Source organism: Oncorhynchus masou, chromosome 1 (genome assembly GCF_036934945.1).
Source record: "Oncorhynchus masou masou isolate Uvic2021 chromosome 1, UVic_Omas_1.1, whole genome shotgun sequence".
NCBI classification, from domain to species: domain Eukaryota; kingdom Metazoa; phylum Chordata; class Actinopteri; order Salmoniformes; family Salmonidae; genus Oncorhynchus; species Oncorhynchus masou.
This window is the reverse complement of record NC_088212.1, coordinates 17,067,411-17,088,482: the sequence shown is the minus strand read 5'-3', so window position 1 is coordinate 17,088,482 and position 21,072 is coordinate 17,067,411. Positions and strand designations below refer to the sequence as shown.

General features: G+C 42.9%; 1 protein-coding gene across 3 annotated transcripts in view; it reads right to left on the bottom strand.

Moving 5' to 3' along the window:
- The window catches only part of LOC135521447 (ras GTPase-activating protein 1-like), a 47,488-nt gene extending 26,674 nt beyond the window's left edge, over positions 1 to 20,814 (bottom strand). The window contains exons 1-2 of one of the 3 annotated variants that reach the window (XM_064947316.1): positions 20,467 to 20,814; positions 19,619 to 20,228 (exon numbers count right to left, since the gene is read on the bottom strand). In XM_064947316.1, coding sequence (XP_064803388.1) covers positions 19,619 to 20,151 — 533 coding nt within the window. In that variant the 5' untranslated portion in view covers positions 20,152 to 20,228; positions 20,467 to 20,814. Of the gene's footprint in view, positions 1 to 19,618 lie in introns of all 3 variants that reach the window. The other 2 variants (XM_064947342.1, XM_064947305.1) reach the window with 2 other exon arrangements.
- Between the last annotated feature and the right edge of the window lie 258 nt (positions 20,815 to 21,072).

The following is a 21,072-nucleotide window of genomic DNA, read 5'->3' as shown; positions in this document are numbered from 1 at the left end:
GTTCCATCCGGAGGAAGCAGAGAGAGAGAGCTGTGCATGGATTGACTTCATTATTAAACCTTCCAGTGAGGATAGGGTCAAAGGATTCCTCTATAAAAATGGTCCACAGTAATCTCAGTGCTGCTGTGCAGATTCACAGGGAGTGGAGTGTTAATGCTAAGGCAGGTGGGTTCCTACAGTGAAACTCCCCATGACTGTGTGTCTTTCTTCCTGAGCGGAGCTGTACCGGCCAGCTGTGGCTTGGACAGACGTCCAGGTTTGCTAAACTACATTGTCGCTGCACTGGAGAGAATTTAAATTGCCTTAGATCAGAACTGTCTGTATAGCTGTTATTGTCACGATGGTGTCCGATGGTGGCTGTGTGAGTAGAAAGAGATGGCTGATTAGCCATGGGGCAACGGTGTGAATGTTTTTTGGGCTAATTTTCTTGCATACATTCTAAAAGTGCAACTCTTGCAAATATTAGATTATTATTGAATAATTTCAGTGTTCCTTTTTATAGTGTTAGACCGATGCTTGTCATATTTTTCATTGCAACACCTGTCATAAGGTGTTCCACTCCCACCACGTCTGAAACCGCTTGTGTGCGTAAGTTTATTCATTGAGAGATGAGCACGTAGAAACACTTTCCATTTGCCATATTTAAAATTAAAAATGTCTATATATATATATATATATATATTCCATGACCTATGTGCAGTAACCAGTTAGAAGTTACTCAAGCTACTGCATAGTCATTTTCAAAGCAACAAAAGCATGGAAACTAAGCAATGTTTTATCAAAATTAAGTTGTTACACCCTATGACAATGCAGTCCTCACTAATGTACAAGCTTATTTTTTATATAGGTGTAAGTTAGAGCATTTTGGGGGATGGGGGAGGCGGGGGTTAGCCAGGGTGTTGTGATGAATGGGGTATGAACATAAACCATGACAGCAGCGATAGGACACGCTAGTTTTATCAGCCTGAGGAATGCCTCGTTGTGTCAGTGCATGAATCAAGAGCAGCACAATGAAGCTCTGCTCTGGCTGTTCCTACTGGCAGCTACTAGTTTAACCCTTAAGCACTACCTCTTAAAAAAAATAAAATAAGGCTGCTCTGTATCCTACATACTGTGCACTAAAAGAACAAACTAAACTTGTCAACAATAAAACTGACTGGTCATGCAAACATGACTGTCCTTCACCTAATAGGCTAGGTAAAAAGCAAAACAAACCTCCACCCACCCACACAGTGGAAGCAGGCACTCTCCTCGCAGAGTCTAGGCACCCCTTTCTCACAGGAAGCACAGGTACAGGGAGTTACATCACATGACAGCAGGCAACAGAGGCTCCTTCACTTCAACAACATGATAGAAGAGGGCCTCCATTTCAAGCACATGACATATGCAGCTGGCACAAAGTGAAAAAGCAAGACTAATTTAATGCAAAGTCAGAAATTCACACCGCTCATGAGAAAGAGGAAGAGAGTTGGGTAGATTTAGTGTTGAGGACTAGATGGGAGGCTCCTATCTGAAACCCACAGAGAGCGTTCACACACAGCATAGTGCGGGCAGACAGAGTTAGTGGCTGCTGTAATGACGTGTCTTGACAGTTGCGGAAGGAAACATAGCAAGCAAATTATTTAAAATCCTCCATTTGAGTCAGTGTGTATCGCATATAGCCAGTACACTAGTGTATCCTGAGAGGATTAACCAATACAAAATGTTTTTTTCCCCCCTCAATTAGCTGAGTGAAGAATATAACAGTTTTGACCTTCGAAACCAATGTGCAAGAGTATTCAGGGCAATATGAACAAGCTGAAATCCTGAAATTCTCTCAAAAGTATTTCTGAAATCTATATAGAACAAACAGACTATTGCATTAGATTCCCAGGGTGCTGACGTTCACCATAGCAATTTTCAGACCATTCAGAGTGTTCCATTTGGACTGACAACCTGTGGAAGGGTTTCTGCCACAGGAGGCTACAGGCTGAGAACTGTAATTTTTCATAAAAAAACTACCTCCCTCCGAAGCTGCTGAGATGGTGTCTAGTCACATGCAGCTTTAGTGAGGCACATCAAGGTTCACCTCTGACTAAATGTTTTAGGTGTAGACCGACCTAGCTTATATTTTCACATCAAATATGGCCATGTAAAAACTCTAGCATTTAGGCTACCCAATTTCATTAGACTACTCACTGAAAACATTATTTGGCAGGACCAATGTGAGATTCCTCTACAGATGGCCTTACACAATTAGATTATTTGTAGTTCAAAATAGCCACTTTAAAGGAAGAGGTTTCAAAATTATTTTTGGGGAAAGTATTTCACAGCTTGAACCCTCAAATTGTGCCAGGCTCCTCAAATCAAATTGATGAATCAGAAATGCATCTGTGTTTGAGCATTCAGGACATGACCTCTGGTTAGCCCTGGACGGATGGAGTGGAGGGCAGGAAGGAGAGAGGGACAGGGACGAGACCTCTCGATTTCCAAGGGCCACATCTCTAGGGCTGAGACGGCAGACTCAGCTTGTTAATGTTCGATTGAGGAATGACCATTTATATCTGGCCCTAGTTCTCATGTGCATTCCCTCTCCTGTTTTTCCCCATTCCTCCTCTCACAATGGATGCCACCATGCTAAAATATCTCAGAAGATGTCAAGTCACTCCTTATCAGCGTCAACAAGTAATGAAACTGCACCACTTTAGATCAGCGATGCACCTCAGCTGAGCTGCCAGCGGTCATGAGGGGAAACGAGCCAATCACGCTTTCCCCCCACGATTGGGATTGTCCTCCTTAACTGGTACCCACAAGGTCTAGCAAACATACAGCTTAGAGCTGAGCAAAATGCCTGCGATAAGTGATTAATATGGTCAGTGTCAATAATATTTGGTTTATCATCCAATCTCTAACATTGCCTATTTCATTATTAAACTTCAACTGTTTTCTTTAGTGGTCATCAATTTGAGTTAGGAGTTTGCTTTATTCCAATGTAAAATAAAAGTTTTTCATGTGCAATTTTCGAAAAAACAAAAATGTGACATTTGGAGCCATATTCAAATGAAATGGGGAGAATGTAGCTTGTCATAATATGAATGAAGACTAGAAAAACTCAAAGGAGCATCAAGTTGTAAGTACAGGAGGAGAACCTAGGGAACATATGCTACATCATTATATAGATCGCAATTTGTCTAGATCAATGGAGCCAATTAATGTGGACTCCAACAATCGATCAATGAAATATAGAATCATAGCATTAACTCACCCAAACAAAAAGCAAAGCCTTACAAATTATATTTAGGGGAATAAGATATGGGTAATTCCAAGAACCCTACACTGTCTGGTAGAGATGAATAACAAAGAGAGAGAAAAGAGATTGTGCATAATCATGCACCTCAGTCTCCTGTCCTACCAGCCTGTTAGGAAAGTAAGGAGGGCTGGATGGCTAGGTGCCACACTTACGCGGAGTTCACTCTCTGCTGCATCTCCTGGTCTATCCCGCTCTCTCACAAGGAGTTCCCGCTCCACTGATGCGGATTGTTCTGCTGCCGAGGAAAACGTTGAGTTGGAGTGACTAGGGTCTGTGTGCTCCGGTGCGGAAAGCAATGCAAACACAACTCTAAATCCATCTGTGCCATGCTATGAACCTGCCGTCCAGGTAAAGTAATCTCCGTACTCTAGGGTCAGTAAGCAGAAACCAAAGGAGGAAGAGGGCTACTGGAATGGACCTCACATAATATGCTGGAAGTGATGCTAAGTGATTTAAAAAAATATATATATTCTGATCAGTTGTCCAGTTTCCTTAATCGTCTAAACACTGAGGGAAGAGGTTTGTCATACAGGATGAGGAGGCTGAGTCCGTCTGCATCTTCAAGCCAAGCAGAAAGGATGAATCTCTCTCCATTTCCCTCGCTCTCTGGAGCCTAAAATAAAGCCACGCATCATGAGCACGCAGCCTATAGGTTTAATGAGAAGTGGGGCAGTGGTGGTAAGGAGTGGTATCACACGAGTGAGGTTGCATGGCAACAACACACATAATCCCATGACCTCTGGGTGCTTATGTGAACGGCTTACATACAACCACACCTGAAGCTAGCGGTGTGCATGGTTCAAAACACACTCACCCTGATATTCTGTATTGGTTACAAACCCCGGGATTATTTAGGTAAACGTACAAAACGCCACAGCTTCAAAACACTGCATGGATTTATGCACTAACCAGACCCTTCAACTTGTCTCTAACCAATTTTTTTGCTCCCTTTTCCAGTGGGGGAAAAGGGAGCAGCTGTGAAAATGCTCTATTTTTCTTCACACAAGGAATGTCACAGCTTGCTACCCTCAGTCAGAACGAGAGTGACAGCACACGGACTTGTTTGACGCACACTAGGGATGGGCATTTGAAAGTGATATTTTTGGGATATATTCAGATAATTGAAATACATGTGTTTTAAAGAAAAATAAAAACTGGGGGGGTAAACTTCAAATGGAGTATTGCTCCTGCAACTCGAGAGCCGATCTGCTGAAACAAGCAAAGTGCAGCACAGGGGTGGGGGGAGGGGCAAGAGAGGAGTAGGGGCCGGTGTGTGGCATGGAAGTAGAGTGCCCGTCTTGACTGCATCAAATCATTGACTTGCCTAGTTAAATAAAGGTTCAATAAAAAGAAAATAGTAAAGCTACAGTAGCCAGCTAAGTTAACCAGCTAGCTAGCTAAAGTAGCAAGGCTATTTTGCTGCACTCCCCAGCCAATGTCGACAACAATGTCTACAACAACTCCAGCCTACTACTCATTTAGCCAACTTAATTACAATTTAAAATTCCATTTTGTATTTATTAGAAATCTCCCACTTCACTTGCTAAACAGGGATCTTCTGACTATATCGCTGTTTTGATTGGCCGACAACACAGCTACACGTATGAAACGTATGTAGGCTACCAGCATGCGTTTCATGATTTATTTTTATAAAAAAGGAGCACACTAGGCTTGGATAATATACAGATTTTCATATTGTCATACAGTCCTCAGTAGTCGCACACACGGGGCGCTAAAAAGGCTCCAAAAAAGCCCCTCGGGCCTCGATTACCAGAATGAGAACAAAATAGGCACAAACTAATAGCGACATCAGATTCGGTTAGTTAAATGCTAACGAGCGAAAACAGAACAAAATAAGATTAAAAAATTAGATAAAATACGTAACGTTCCGTATTTCACTGAAAGTATAAACGTTCTGTTTTCGAAATGATAGGTCAGTAATATGGTCAAATACGGAAACTAAGGCTCGTATTTCGGTGTATTATATTATAATAAAGTCTTTGATTTGATAGAACAGTCTGACTGAGTGGTGGTAGGCAGCAGCAGGCTCGTAAGCATTCATTCAAACAGCACTTTCCTGCATTTGCCCACAGCTCTTCGCTCTGCTGCAAACATTGCGCTGTTTATGACTTCAAGCCTATCAACTCCCGAGACTAGGCTGGCAATACTAAAGTACCTATTAGAACATCCAATAGTCAAAGGTATATGAAATACAAATGGTGTAGAGAGAAATAGTCCTATAATAACTGCAACCTAAAAACTTTTTACCTGGGAATATTGAAGACTCGTGTTAAAAGGAACCATCAGCCTTCATATGTTCTGAGCAAGGAACTTGAAACGTTAGCTTTTTTACATGGCACATATTGCACTTTTACTTTCTTCTCCAACACTTTGTTTTTGCATTATATAAACCAAATTGAACAGGTTTCATTATTTATTTGATTGGTGTACAGTCGTGGCCAAAAGTTGAGAATGACAGATATGAATTTTCAAAGTCTGCATGATGACAATTTGCATATACTCCAGAATGATCAGATGAATTGCAATTCATTGCAAAGTCCCTCTTTGCCATGCAAATGAACTGAATCCAATTTTTTCGCCCCCACTGCATTTCAGCCCTGCCACAAAAGGACCAGCTGACATGTCAGTGATTCTCTCATTAACACAGGTGTGATTGTTGACGAGGACAAGGCTGGAGCTCACTCCATGCTGATTGAGTTCGAATAACAGACTGGAAGCTTTAAAAAGGAGGGTGGTGCTTGGAATCATTGTTCTTCCTCTGTCAACAATGGTTACCTGCAAGGAAACATGTGTAGTCATCATTGCTTTGCACAAAGAGGGCTTCACAGACAAGGATATTGCTGCCAGTAAGATTGCACCTAAATCAACCATTTAAATAGATCATCAAGAGCTTCAAGGAGAGCGGTTCAATTGTTGTGAAGGCTTCAGGGCGCCCAAGAAAGTCCAGCAAGCGCCAGCTGCGGGATCGGGGCACCACCAGTACAGAGCTTGCTCAGGAATGGCAGCAGGCAGGTGTGAGTGCATCTGCACACACAGTGAGGCAAAGACTTTGAGTATGGCCTGCTGTCAAGAAGGGCAGCAAAGAAGCCACTTCTCTTTAGGAAAAACATCAGGGATTGACTGATATTCTGCAAAAGGTACAGGGATTGGACTGCCGAGGACTGGGGTAAAGTCATTTTCTCTGATGAATCCCCTTTCCAATTGTTTGGGGAATCCGGAAAAAAGCTTGTCCGGAGAAGACAAGGTGAGCGCTACCATCAGTCCTGTGTCATGCCAACAGTAAAGCATCCTGACACCATTCATGTGTGGGGTTGCTTCTCAGCTAAGGGAGTGGGCTCACTCATAGTTTTGCCAAAGAACACACCATGAATAAAGAAATGGTACCAACACATCTTCCGAGAGCAACTTCTCCCAACCATCCAGGAACAGTTTGTGATGAACAATGTCTTTTCCAGCATGATGAACACCTTGCCATAAGGCAAAAGTGATAACTAAGTGGCTCAGTGAACAAAACATTGATATTTTAATTGACAGCATGCCAGGGCAGATTGCAGAGGTCTTGAAAAAGAAGGGTCAACACTGCAAATATTGACTCTTTGCATCAACTTCATGTAAATTATCACTAAAAGCCTTTGACACTTATGAAATGCTTGTAATTATACTTCTGTATTCCATAGTAACATCTGACAAAAATATCTAAATCACTGAAGCAGCAAACTTTGTTAATTCAGTATTGTTGTAATTATTACAAATGTATAAAAAAATCTGCCGATTTCAATCGGTATTGGCCTTTTTCGGTACTCCAATATCGGTATTGAAAAATCATAAAAAAGGTTGACTACTCTGTAGCGCCTTACGGTCGGATGCCGAGCAGTTGCCATACCAGGCGGTGATGCAACCGGTCAGGATGCTCTTGATGGTGCAGCTGTAGAAGTTTTTTGGAGGGAACCACACCAAATCTTTTCAGTCTCCTGAGTGGGAAAAGGTGTTGTGCCCTCGTCACGACTGTCTTGGTGTGTTAGGACAATGATAGTTTGTTGGTGATATGGACAACAAGGAACTTGAAGCTCTCAACCTGCTCCACTGCAGTCCCGTTGATGAGAATGGGGGCTGGTTCAGCCCTCCTTTTCCTGTAGTCCACAATCAGCTCCTTTGTCTTGTTGACATTGAGGGAGAAGTTGTTGTCCTGGCAGTGTGGCCTCCCCTCCCTATAGGCTACCTAATCATTGTCGGTGATCAGGCCTACCACTGATGTGTCATCAGCGAACTTAACGATGGTGTTGGAGTCATGCTTGGCCACGCAGTCGTGGGTGAACAGGGAATACAGGAGGGGACTAAGCTCGCACCCCTGAGGGGCCCCCATGTTGAAGATCAGTGTGGCAGATGTGTTACTGATTGCACGTCATTTCCGGTCACAACTTGCAGACTTGTTTTCGAGTTGCTGTGCGTTTTGTTGCCAACCTATTTTGCTACCTGACAACATATATATTCCCCCCCAACTTTTTCACTCCGGACGCTTTATCTGGACACGATTCGTCAGGACCTCCAACAGCCGAAGCTAAGTAGTAACATTAACATGCCTTCTAATTGCAGTCGCTGTACTCGCCTTACGGCGAGGATAGCTGTGCTACAAGCCCGGCTTCAGACGCAATCGTTAGGCAAGGGTAATTTCAGTGTAGGAAAGGATGAAACAGCGTCTGTGCCACCAGTAAGTACAGATAGTAGTATAAATTCCCTGGCACAGTCCCCGCAGCCGGACAACTTTCTCACGGTTTCTGGAAGGAAATGCGGTAGGAACGCTCAACTGGTGTCGCTCATTCAGCCGACAGAAACTTTCAACCGGTTTTCCCCATTAAGCAGCGAGTCGGAGTCAGAGGCCGAGTCTTCTCTGGTCTTTACTCCTCCCGTTACGGGGTCTGAGACGCCGAAGCTTCCCACCATTAGCTCTGACAAATTGAAAACTCTAGTCATTGGCGACTCCATTACCCGCAGTATTAGACTTAAAACGAATCATCCAGCGATCATACACTGTTTACCGGGGGGCAGGGCTATCGACGTTAAGGCTAATCTGAAGATGGTGCTGGCTAAAGCTAAAACTGGCGAGTGTAGAGAGTATAGAGATATTGTTATCCACGTCGGCACCAACGATGTTAGGATGAAACAGTCAGAGATCACCAAGCGCAACATAGCTTCTGCGTGTAAGTCAGCTATAAAGATGTGTCGGCATCGAGTAATTGTCTCTGGCCCCCTCCCAGTTAGGGGGAGTGATGAGCTCTACAGCAGAGTCTCACAACTCAATCGCTGGTTGAAAACTGTTTTCTGCCCCTCCCAAAAGTTAGAATTTGTAGATCATTGGCCCTCTTTCTGGGACTCACCCACAAACAGGACCAAGCCTGACCTGCTGAGGAGTGACGGACTCCATCCAAGCTGGAGGGGTGCTCTCATCTTATCTACCAACATAGACAGGGCTCTAACTCCTCTAGCTCCACAATGAAATAGGGTGCAGGCCAGGCAGCAGGCTGTTAGCCAGCCTGCCAGCATAGTGGAGTCTGCCACTAGCACAGTCAGTGTAGTCAGCTCAGCTATCACCATTGAGACCGTGTCTGTGCCTCAACCTAGGTTGGGCAAAACTAAACATGGCGGTGTTCGCATTAGCAATCTCACTAGGATAAAGACCACCTCCATTCCTGTCATTATTGAAAGAGATCATGATACCTCACATCTCAAAATAGGGCTACTTAATGTTAGATCCCTTACTTCAAAGACAATTATAGTCAATGAACTAATCACTGATCATAATCTTGATGTGATTGGCCTGACTGAAACACGGCTTAAGCCTAGTAGTCATAGCAGATAATATTCTAATCTTTGGTGACTTTAATATTCACATGGAAAAGTCCACAGACCCACTCCAAAAGGCTTTCGGAGCCATCATCGACTCAGTGGGTTTTGTCCAACATGTCTCTGGACCCACTCACTGTCACAGTCATATGCTGGACCTAGTTTTGTCCCATGGAATAAATGTTGTGGATCTTAATGTTTTTCCTCATAATCCTGGACTATCAGACCACCATTTTATTACGTTTGCAATTGCAACAAATAATCTGCTCAGACCCCAACCAAGGAACATCAAAAGTCGTGCTATAAATTCACAGACAACACAAAGATTCCTTGATGTCCTTCCAGATTCCCTCTGTCTATCCAATGACGCCAGAGGACAAACATCAGTTAACCACCTAACTGAGGAACTCAATTTAACCTTGCGCAATACCCTAGATGCAGTTGCACCCCTAAAAACTAAAAACATTTCTCATAAGAAACTAGCTCCCTGGTACACAGAAAATAACCGAGCTCTGAAGCAAGCTTCCAGAAAATTGGAACGGAAATGGCGCCACACCAAACTGGAAGTCTTCCGACGAGCTTGGAAAGACAGTACCGTGCAGTACCGAAGAGCCCTTACTGCTGCTCGATGATCCTATTTTTCTAACTTAATTGAGGAAAATAAGAACAATCCGAAATTCCTTTTTGATACTGTCGCAAAACTAACTAAAAAGCAGCATTCCCCAAGAGAGGATGACTTTCATTATAGCAGTGATAAATTCATGAAGTTCTTTGAGGAAAAAATTATGATTATGAGAAAGCAAATTACAGACTCCGCCTTAAATCTGCGTATTCCTTCAAAGCTCAGTTGTCCTGAGTCTGCACAACTCTGCCAGGACCTAGGATCAAGAGAGACGCTCAAGTGTTTTAGTACTATATCTCTTGACACAATGATGAAAATAATCATGGCCTCTAAACCTTCAAGCTGCATACTGGACCCTATTCCAACTAAACTACTGAAAGAGCTGCTTCCTGTGCTTGGCCCTCCTATGTTGAACATAATAAACGGCTCTCTATCCACCGGATGTGTACCAAGCTCACTAAAAGTGGCAGTAATAAAGCCTCTCTTGAAAAAGCCAAACCTTGACACAGAAAATATAAAAAATGAATCGGCCTATATCGAATCTTCAATTCCTCTCAAAGATTTTAGAAAAGGCTGTTGCGCAGCAACTCACTCCTGTCCTGAAGACAAACAATGTATACAAAATGCTTCAGTCTGGTTTTAGACCCCATCGTAGCACTGAGACGGCACTTGTGAAGGTGGTAAATTACATTTTAATGGCATCGGACCGAGGCTCTGCATCTGTCCTCGTGCTCCTAGACCTTAGTGCTGCTTTTGACACCATCGATCACTACATTCTTTTGGAGAGATTGGAAACCCAAATTGGTCTACACGGTCAAGTTCTGTACTGGTTTAGATCTTCTGTCGGAAAGATATCAGTTTGTCTCTGTGAATGGTTTGTCCTCTGACAAATCAACTGTAAATTTCGGTGTTCCTCAAGGTTCCGTTTTAGGACCACTATTGTTTTCACTATATATTTTACCTCTTGGGGATGTTATTCGAAAACATAATGTTAACTTTCACTGCTATGCGGATGACACACAGCTGTACATTTCAATGAAACATGGTGAAGCCCCAAAATTGCCCTTGCTAGAAGCATGTGTTTCAGACATAAGGAAGTGGATGGCAGCAAACTTTCTACTTTTAAACTCGGACAAAACAGAGATGCTTGTTCTAGGTCCCAAGAAACAAAGATATCTTCTGTTGAATCTGACAATTAATCTTAATGGTTGTACAGTCGTCTCAAATAAAACTGTGAAGGAACTCGGCGTTACTCTGGACCCTGATCTCTCTTTTGAAGAACATATCAAGACCATTTCAAGGACAGCTTTTTTCCATCTACGTAACATTGCAAAAATCAGAAACTTTCTGTCCAAAAATGATGCAGAAAAATTAATCCATGCTTTTGTCACTTCTAGGTTAGACTACTGCAATGCTCTACTTTCCGGCTACCCGGATAAAGCACTAAATAAACTTCAGTTAGTGCTAAATACGGCTGCTAGAATCCTGACTAGAACCAAAAAATTTGATCATATTACTCCAGTGCTAGCCTCACTACACTGGCTTGCTGTCAAAGCAAGGGCTGATTTCAAGGTTTTATTGCTAAACTACAAAGCATTACATGGGCTTGCTCCTACCTATCTCTCTGATTTGGTCCTGCCGTACATACCTACACGTACGCTACGGTCACAAGACGCAGGCCTCATAAGTGTCCTTAGAATTTCTAAGCAAACAGCAGGAGGCAGGGCTTTCTCCTATAGAGCTCCATTTTTATGGAACGGTCTGCCTACCCATGTCAGAGACGCAAACTCGGTCTCAACCTTTAAGTCTTTACTGAAGACTCATCTCTTCAGTGGGTCATATGATTGAGTGTAGTCTGGCCCAGGAGTGGGAAGGTGAACGGAAAGGCTCTGGAGCAACGAACCGCCCTTGCTGTCTCCTATTACAGGGGCTGAGTCACTGGCTTACTGGGGCTCTCTCATGCCGTCCCTGGAAGTGGTGTGTCACCTGAGTGGGTTGATTCACTGATGTGGTCATCCTGTCTGGGTTGGCGCCCCCCCTTGGGTTGTGCCATGTTGGAGATCTTTGTGGGCTATACTCAGCTTTGTCTCAGGATGGTAAGTTGGTGGTTGAAGATATCCCTCTAGTGGTGTGGGGGCTGTGCTTTGGGGTTATATCCTTCCTGTTTGGCCCTGTCCGGGGGTGTCCTCAGATGGGGCCACAGTGTCTCCTGACCCCTCCTGTCTCAGCCTCCAGTATTTATGCTGCAGTAGTTTATGTGTCGGGGGGCTGGGGTCAGTTTGTTATATCTGGAGTACTTCTCCTGTCCAATTCGGTGTCCTGTGTGAATCTAAGTGTGTGTTCTCTAATTCTCTCCTTCTCTCTCTCTTTCTTTCTCTCAGAGGACCTGAGCCTTAGGACCATGCCCCAGGACTACCTGACATGATGACTACTTACTGTCCCCAGTCCACCTGGCCGTGCTGCTGCTCCAGTTTCAACTGTTCTGCCTTATTATTATTCGACCATGCTGGTCATTTATGAACATTTGAACATCTTGGCCATGTTCTGTTATAATCTCTACCCAGCACAGCCAGAAGAGGACTGGCCACCCCACATAGCCTGGTTCCTCTATGTTTCTTCCTCGGTTTTGGCCTTTCTAGGGAGTTTTTCCTAACCACCGTGCTTCTACACCTGCATTGCTTGCTGTTTGGGGTTTTAGGCTGGGTTTCTGTACAGCACTTTGAGATATCAGCTGATGTACAAAGGGCTATATAAATAAATTTGATTTTGATTTGATTACCTACCCTTACCAACTGGGGGTGACCCATCAGGTAGTACAGGATCCAGTTGCAGAGGGAGGTGTTTAGTCCCAGGGTCCTTAGCTTCGTGATGATCTTTGTGGGCACTATGGTGTTGAACGCTGAGCTGTCAATGAACAGCATTCTCATATAGGTGTTCCTTTTGTCCAGGTGGGAAAGGGCAGTGTGGAGTGTGATTGAAATTGTGTCATCTCTGGATCTGTTGGGGCGGTATGCGAATTGGAGTGTGTCTAGGGTTTCCGGGATGAAGGTGTTGATGTGAGTCATGACCAGCCTTTCAAAGCACTTCATGGTTACCGACATGAGTGCTATGGGCTGGTCGTCATTTAGGTAGGTCATCTTTGCTTTGTTGGGCACAGGGACTATGGTGGTCTGTTTGAAACATGTGGTTATTACAGACTTGGTCAGGGAGAGGTTGAAAATGTCAGTTGGTCCGCGCATGCTCAGAGTACACTTCCTGGTAAGCTGTCTGGCCCCGCAACCTTGTGAATGTTGACCTGTTTAAAAGGTCTTGCTCACATTGCCTACGGAGAGGGTGATCAGACAGTCATCCAGATCATATCAAGCAGTATAGTCTTTAACACACCACCCATTGGCAACTATCAACTTTTAATTTCCAGCAAGGGACATGTCTTTTTACTCACATTCAGCCACACAACATACATTGGCATAATTGTCACTAATTGACACGGGTGGAGGGTGAAGTCTTTAGATGCCAGTCTGAATGTTGCCCCATATCCATCACAGTGCCCACACTGGAAACAAATATACAACCTTATGGTTGCTAATCAGATTCCCTGGAATAACAAACCTCCCCAGAGCTTTTGACCCATATATCAGCGGGCTATTAGAGTTCCAAGGGCTTTGCTCCTCCTCCAAAAATGACTAGTAATCATGTCCCATCTGATTTAATTGACAATGGGCGAATGAGGGAAGAACACCCTGAGGATTGTTCTCTCGCTCTCAAACTCGGAGGAAGTGTTTCAGTGAGGTCATACGTTTGATTAGTCATAGTTAGGTAAAATATTCAGTAGCTAAATGAGTTTGTTCTGTGACAATGGAGAGTAAAAGTTCTGAAAAGGAAGGATAAAAAATAAAATCCCAAACTATTGTAGAATGCCTGAAGATCCTGTGGAGGCCACAATGAGAAGCTCAGAAGTCTTGAAAACAGGATGCAGGAGATAAAAAGGCAGGCCAGTGTGGGTATGGAGGGGCATGACAGAACATTACATAACATGCAGAAAATGCATGGAAACTGTATGCTTTATCAATGCAGTGTTTGACCAAATATGAACAATACCATTATTGCACTGATGTATGCATTTAGTTTGCAAGACGACAAAAACATAAGAATGTAGCTACAACCGAGAGGACTGTCAACCACCATCCCGGCATTTAGTTTTAGAGTGGTGTCTTGTGGCCTTTCAGCATTGCAGCAATTTCAAAAGCTTAGACCAAGGAAATTAGGCTACATTAATAAAGGTTCTCATAGGCCCAAGCTAATTCTAATTGTTGGGATCACCACTCAGCAAATCTGTGTAATTACTGAGACTTTTTTTAAATTAGTGTGTGTATTGTTATAAAAAAAGAACTGTAGTATTTGGCTCTAAAGATAAGCGGCTGCGTCTCAGCAAAGGGATAGGTGTGTAACTTTATCCTCGTGCAATTAGGAATTCCACCAGTGCCAACTTTCAAAAAGGCAATTAGGAAGCGTGGGTGCTCAACTAGCACTTCACAAAGAGACATTTTCATGACCAACTGCTTATCTGGTGGTTTTTATTGGGGGGGGGGGGGGGTTTATGACTAAATCCTCTAATCTTCGTGGAAACAGAATCAGCAGCTTGTTTCGAGGTACCCTGTTTGTTTTAGCTCAGGCACTGGGCTGGCGTGAATGAGTCTGCTGCTGGTTACGTTGCTCTCCCTCTCCATGGCATTCTACAAAGTGCTAAGTTAAGCACCTCTAAATGAACATGAGAATTAAAGACTATAGCTTCTGACAGTCTCCAGCGATGATGAACCTATGCTGCAAATACCAGGTCACCTCAGAAGTGGCCTTCTATGATAACATTTTAGCAAGACATTCTCCAGTGAAGTAGGCCAGGTATTGTATTTACTCATCACCAGGAATACTGGTCAAATGTAGGCTATTGGGCCTAGCCTACATGAGTTTTCAAATGTGTTTATTAAGATACCACACAATGGGTTGATTTAACCTCACCAAAACTGTGTTAAGTTTACTGACTCTTGGGCTATGCACCGTGTACTTTGACCGACTGCCTTTAGAATCAGACTACGTATCATCCATGGGACGGCACCACTGCTTCAGACAGTCAAACCTGCAAAGCTCCAGTCAACAGCCCTCTGTCACAGTGGATCACTGCCACATGTGGAGGAGACCCGCATCTTAATTGGGTCATCATTTAAACTGTCCTCAAGGGTGGTCCATTAGGCTCCCAGGGAAGTAAGGGTATGCAGCACTGAGTGTGACATTGTAAAGAGTCACCTATGGACTTGTGTGTAGATGGTGTGCATTCCAATTAGCGAATTAAAACATTAGCTAAAATGTATTAGGGCCTCAACTATAATGTGTCAATGAAACTGCTATATTTCGCTCTGTAGTGGATCTGTGGTGATAGGCTTCATTGAAAATAAATATAAATCACTCAATAGGACAAATGACTTGATACGAAACTGTTTTGTTCTGGTATTTGGTGTTATATGACAAGATGAGGTGGGGTAATTTGTAACCACTGGCACAGCATCTCACACCACATGCTAGTTTGCAGCAGCCAGGTCACCACAGCTCAACCAACACACACCATATTAAGATATACAATACCAGATAAAGAAGAGGAACTTGTGTTGCATCAGACTCCAATCGTGTGAAATGTCTCACATTTAGTCAGTGCAGTGGACTGATGAGTGGCTGGTTAATATATATAAAAAAATTTAACACCTCACTACCCAGGTTTCCATCCAACCATGTCATGCAGATTAATTACCTGACTAGGGCTCCAAATACAAGTTAGGAGCACCAGAAAATACCCATTTAAAAATATACTTTTTTAAATTGATATACAGCCTTTATTGGGCCTATATCAATTAGTTACTTTTGAAGCAGGCTGTGCCCTAGAACCTAATATATAACTGTAAATAGTACATCACTGGGGCTAAGCTGCCTGCCATCCAGGACCTCTACACCAGGCAGTGTCAGAGGAAGGCCCTTTAACCCACTTTAACCATACCTACCACGTACATACTACCTCAATTAGCCCGACTAACCAGTGCCGGTATATAGCCTCGCTGTTATCCTTCACTGTTTTTTTATTTATTTACTTATCTATTGTTCACCTAATACCTATTTTTTTACTTAAATTTCACTGTTGGTTAGGGCCTGTAAGGAAGAATTTCACTGTAAGGTTGTATTCGGCGCACCTGACAAATAAACTTCGATTTGAAATACATTAGTTTATTAGGAAAGGTAAATTGTTAATATGAATACCTGTCACAGAAATTAGTAAGTCATTTGTGGAATATTAGGTTTCTATATTATGTAAAAATAACTATTTTCCTATTGAGATACATTACATAGACAAAGTGTAAATGTCATGTTTGTGATGGGAACGCATTTTATATTCATGTCTATGATCATTGGTCTCCGGAAGAACAAGCTATACCTTTTGCTTTCTTTCTGTGCCCCCAAATGTTTGCATATGCTGGTAAATGTACCAGGGTGTTAGCTAGCCAGCCAGCCAGCCAGCCAATGAGGTAAAATGACTGAACAAAGTATAAACAAACAGTTAACGACACGCAAGTAGTTTTAGAACAGCACACATGGTTTATGAATATATTGAATCTGCACTTTTTTTTCTAGTGCACTTGGATAAAAAAAATAAAACAGCAAATCCTTATTACAACAATTATAAAATCTGAGATTTTCCTTCCTAGTCTCACAGTACACCCAAAATAAAACTCCTGGTCGCACAGCAAAATATTTAGTAAAATAAAAATTGGTTGCACTATATATCTGACGTATTAAAAAAAAGACTGGGCTGATGGAAACAAGAAATGTCAGTACAATTTAATAAAATGTCGACAGAATGTTGTCCTTCAACATGGTGGGATCTTTTAGTTAATTCGGCGAGAAATGGCATTGGGAATGCCTTAATGCTCAAATATTGATATAATAACCATCATATTAAGGTAAACTTGGAGTCACGTGAAGATATGTTGTCAGGTCCTCCCACTAAAGATGAAATAAGTTATGAGTCCCTTCACAGGGTGATGAAAGTCCACAGTGATGAGCATGATGCTCCTTTCCAATAGAGGAAATTATTTTGGTGACACGATGATCAGCTGCCATTTGACAAATCAAAATTCTCACTTTTATCATAATAATTCCCGATGTAGGTTAGCCTACCGGTACTATTTGAGTGCTGTTGGCAAGAACATATGTGCCAAGACCAGAGTGCATATATGCTATTTAACACAACAGTTTGTGACAAAACTAAAATAGGTAGTGTTGAAAATGCAATGGAAACACATTGAACTTTAGATTTTTATTCAGAACATAACTTACGCAACTAAAGTACCTTCTATGCACTAAATCATCACGCAATGCTTTATATCCGCAACAAGTCAGTTTGGTGGAAACACACCACTGGTGGGAAAGTGCATGTTTTCTTTATGCAGATTTTAGAATAAGTGCATGAAAATATGTCACCAATTGGATGGAAACCTAGACATTGTGGAAAACGGGGGGGGGGGGGGGGGGGGGGTGATAAGAGGTGGGGATCCATAAGAGGTGATTTCACACTCCAGACCCAGTTATTTCCATATCTCACAGCGTGAGGCCAGAAATGATAAAGCTCAGCACTTCACTAATGAGACAAAAGCGAGTGCCACACACACACTACAAAGATATATAGGCTAATATGATTGTGTAGGGAAACCCAATATGTTGAATCCCCCACAATGGATAGTCCTACTGCAGCAACACTGACACAAAATCCTGCAGCAGCAGACTGGCTACCCTTACTCAGGAGCGGGATGTGAGAGGAATTATTATTCCATTAGAAAACATTTCCATTGAATATGGTTATGACCACATGATTTGTGTGGTTAAAAAAGAAAACCCTAATTTGTGGCCAGAACAATGAATATAAAAAGATTTATTGACACGTGCTGGATAGATTTCAAATCTGCTACACCTGCCGCATTACAATGATTCTGGGAATTACAGTATCAGTCAAAAGTTCAGACACACCTACTCAAGGGTTATTCTTTATTTGTACCATTTTCTACATTGTAGAAAAGTGAAGACATCAAACTATGAAATAACACATACGGAATCATAAAGTAATATATTTTTTTAAAGTGTTAAACAAATCAAACTATATTTTCTATTTGAGATTATTCAAAGTAGCCACCCTTGCCTTGATGACAGCTTTGCACACTCTTAGCATTCTCTCAACCGGCTACACCTGGAATGCTTTTCCAACAGTCTTGAAGGAGTTCCCACATTTTCCTTCACTCTACAGTCCAACTCATCTCAAACCATCTCAATTGGGTTGAGGTTGGGTGATTGTGGAGGCCAGGTCATCTGATGCAGCATTCCATCACTCTCCTTGGTCAAATAGCTCTTACACAGCCTGGAGGTGTGTTGGGTCATTGTCCTGTTGAAAAACAAATGATAGTCCCACTAAGCCCAAACCAGATGGGACGGCATACCGCTGCAGAATGCTGTGGTAGCCATACTGGTTAAGTGTGCCTTGAATTCTAAATAAATCACTGACTGTCACCAGAAAAGCACCCCCACCCCTCTTCCTCCATGCTTCACAGTGGGAACCAAACATGCGGAGATCATCCGTTCATCTACTCTGCGTCTCCCAAAGACAAATTTGGACTCATCCGACCAAAGGACAGATTTCCCACGTCTAAATGTCCACTCTTGTTTATTGGCCCAAGTATGCATCTTCTTATTAGTGTCCTTTAGTAGAGGTATCTCTGCAGCAATTTGACCATGAAGGCCTGATTCACACAATCTCCTCTGAACAGTTGATGTTGAGATATGTCTGTTGCTTGAAGCATTTATTTGGGCTGCAATTTCTGAGGCTGGTATCTAATGAACTTATCCTCTTCAGCAAAGGTAACTCTGGGTCTTCCTTTCCTGTGGCAGTCCTCATGAGAGCCAGTTTCATCATAGCACTTGATGGTTTTTGCGACTGCATTTGAAAAAAATGAAATGATGAAATGTTCCAGATTGACTGACCTCCATGTCTTACATTAATGATGGACTGTTGTTTCTCTTTGCTTATTTGAGCCATCTTTGGAATACCAACCCAACCGTACCTTGTCACAACACAACTGGCTCAAACGCATTAAGGAAAGAAATTCCACAAATTAACAAGGCACACCTGTTTATTGAAATGCATTCCAGGTGAAGCTGGTTGAGAGAATGCCAAGCGTGTGCAAAGCTGTCATCATGGCTCGCTACTTTGAAGAATCTCAAATATAGTTTGATTTGTTTAACACTTTTGGTTACTACCGGATTCCATGCATGTAATTCATAGTCATAGTTTGTGTCTTCACTATTATTCTAAAATGTAGAAAATAGTTTTTTTTTTTAGAAAAACCCCTTGAATGAGTAGGTGTCCAAACTTTTGACTGGTACTATATATTGCATTCATAATTGTATACAAACAAACTGGCTGAGTTGGGAGAATAATCTAACCTGTAGGTATGCAAATATTTCTCAACATTATGAGATGGAAATTGTTTTCAGGACAGGTTCATGCATTATTCACTACATGGCTAGATTGATGATCAACAGCCTGAACCCCCTCATTCAATTTGACTGCCTACCTGCCATTTGGGGCATGTTATAAAACTGCAGTATTCAATAATTTGAATAGATACTAGAGCACTGGTGGTGGATGCATCAGGAAGGAAATATACCCAGGACGGTTCAATAAAACCCTCTTTTAGATTGTTAGCTAGGTGTCAATGAACAATATAACAATTTGAGTGAATATGAAAAGTCCTTACTGGTTTGTGGGCGGCGCTGAGAGCGGGAAGACCACCTCCTCTTCCTCATATTCTGGTCCATCCTGCATCTCGCTTTCATCCACAGTGCCGAGTCCCCCGTAGCCTGTGGGCAGCAGAGGTGGTGGTGGTGGTAGTGGGGGGAAGACACTGGCCCCGTCTGGACCCGCCGAGGTGGGTGATATCCGGCTGCCGGGCCCCTCTGAGGTGGGGGAGTAGCACACACCGCCAATGGTCCCTGAGCTTGTTCCTTGACAAATTGCGTGTCCACCACCACCATTCCCTGTAGCGGACAAGACTGGTCCGGTAATATCTCCTCCAGTTACGGGGTAAATCATACTCATATCAGGGAGGGCGTCCGGGGAGCTGTTCGACTGGTAGCGGGAGTTTGGTGCTGATCGCTGGCCAAAATCAGTGACCCGCACTCTGGTCTGATTGGGATAAAACGGAAAATGGGCCGTCTCGGGGCCTCCGCCGCCTGCCACCCCTGTCGAGACAGAGCCCGTGTCCTCACTACTGGCCTCCGCAGCTATCATTTTAAGGAAAATGTGTAGAGGGGAATATGTCAAGAAGGGAACCTGCCCTCCCCCTCTAGTCTTGAAGCACTCCTTCACTGTTCGGGTTATTAAAAACACCACCAAAGTTTATTGGAAAACAACACGTTTAGTCAGCTAGCTTAGCTAACGTTAGTCGCTAGCAAAACGCTGCTGTAGCTAGCGAACACTGCTCACTCACTAGCTAACTAACGTTAGCTACTGCAGAGACACTTGATGAATTATGGCTATGTCTTCATTGTTTCATGAATTTAAAGTTCAGTGAGAATTGATGTTTTGAAAATAACGTTTAAATACCTTAAGGGAGAAGCAGATGTCGTATTTATTTCCTTTTTCCCTTGTCCTGCCTGCTCCTTCGGCAGCCAGCAGCCCACTTGTCAGGGAGTGTTGTTTTATTGTCACTGCCTGTGTTAAATCCCGTATTTTTGCTTTTGTTGTTTTGTTCCTACGGAGTTCCCAAACTGTCTCCTCTGTCACCTGAGCCTCTGGTGGACTTAATTTACCCAATGTAGCCCAGCAGGTGAGAAAATTACAGCAATTCTTTCTTGCGTAACTTCTCTTTTCTTTCTCGATTACGGGGCTGATGGCTTGCTGCCGCCGATGTTCGTTCGCTCTCTCTCTTCTCGCTTGGCGCGTGCAAGCTCACGCGCAGGCCCAGCCAAGCGAGTACCGAGTAAAACCACCACACGAGCTTCACCCATGATATCTGGCATTGTATCCTATCGGTGGTCAAGAAATCTGAAAGAGGTAGTTGTACTATTCAATTTACTCTATTATGTTCCGTTTTTAATCTAGAATAGTTTATTGTTTTCAGGAGGAAATTATTTTCCACACGCTTATATCAAACAAACCAACATAGGCAATAATTAAGCAATAAGGCCCGAGTGGGTGTGGTATATGGCC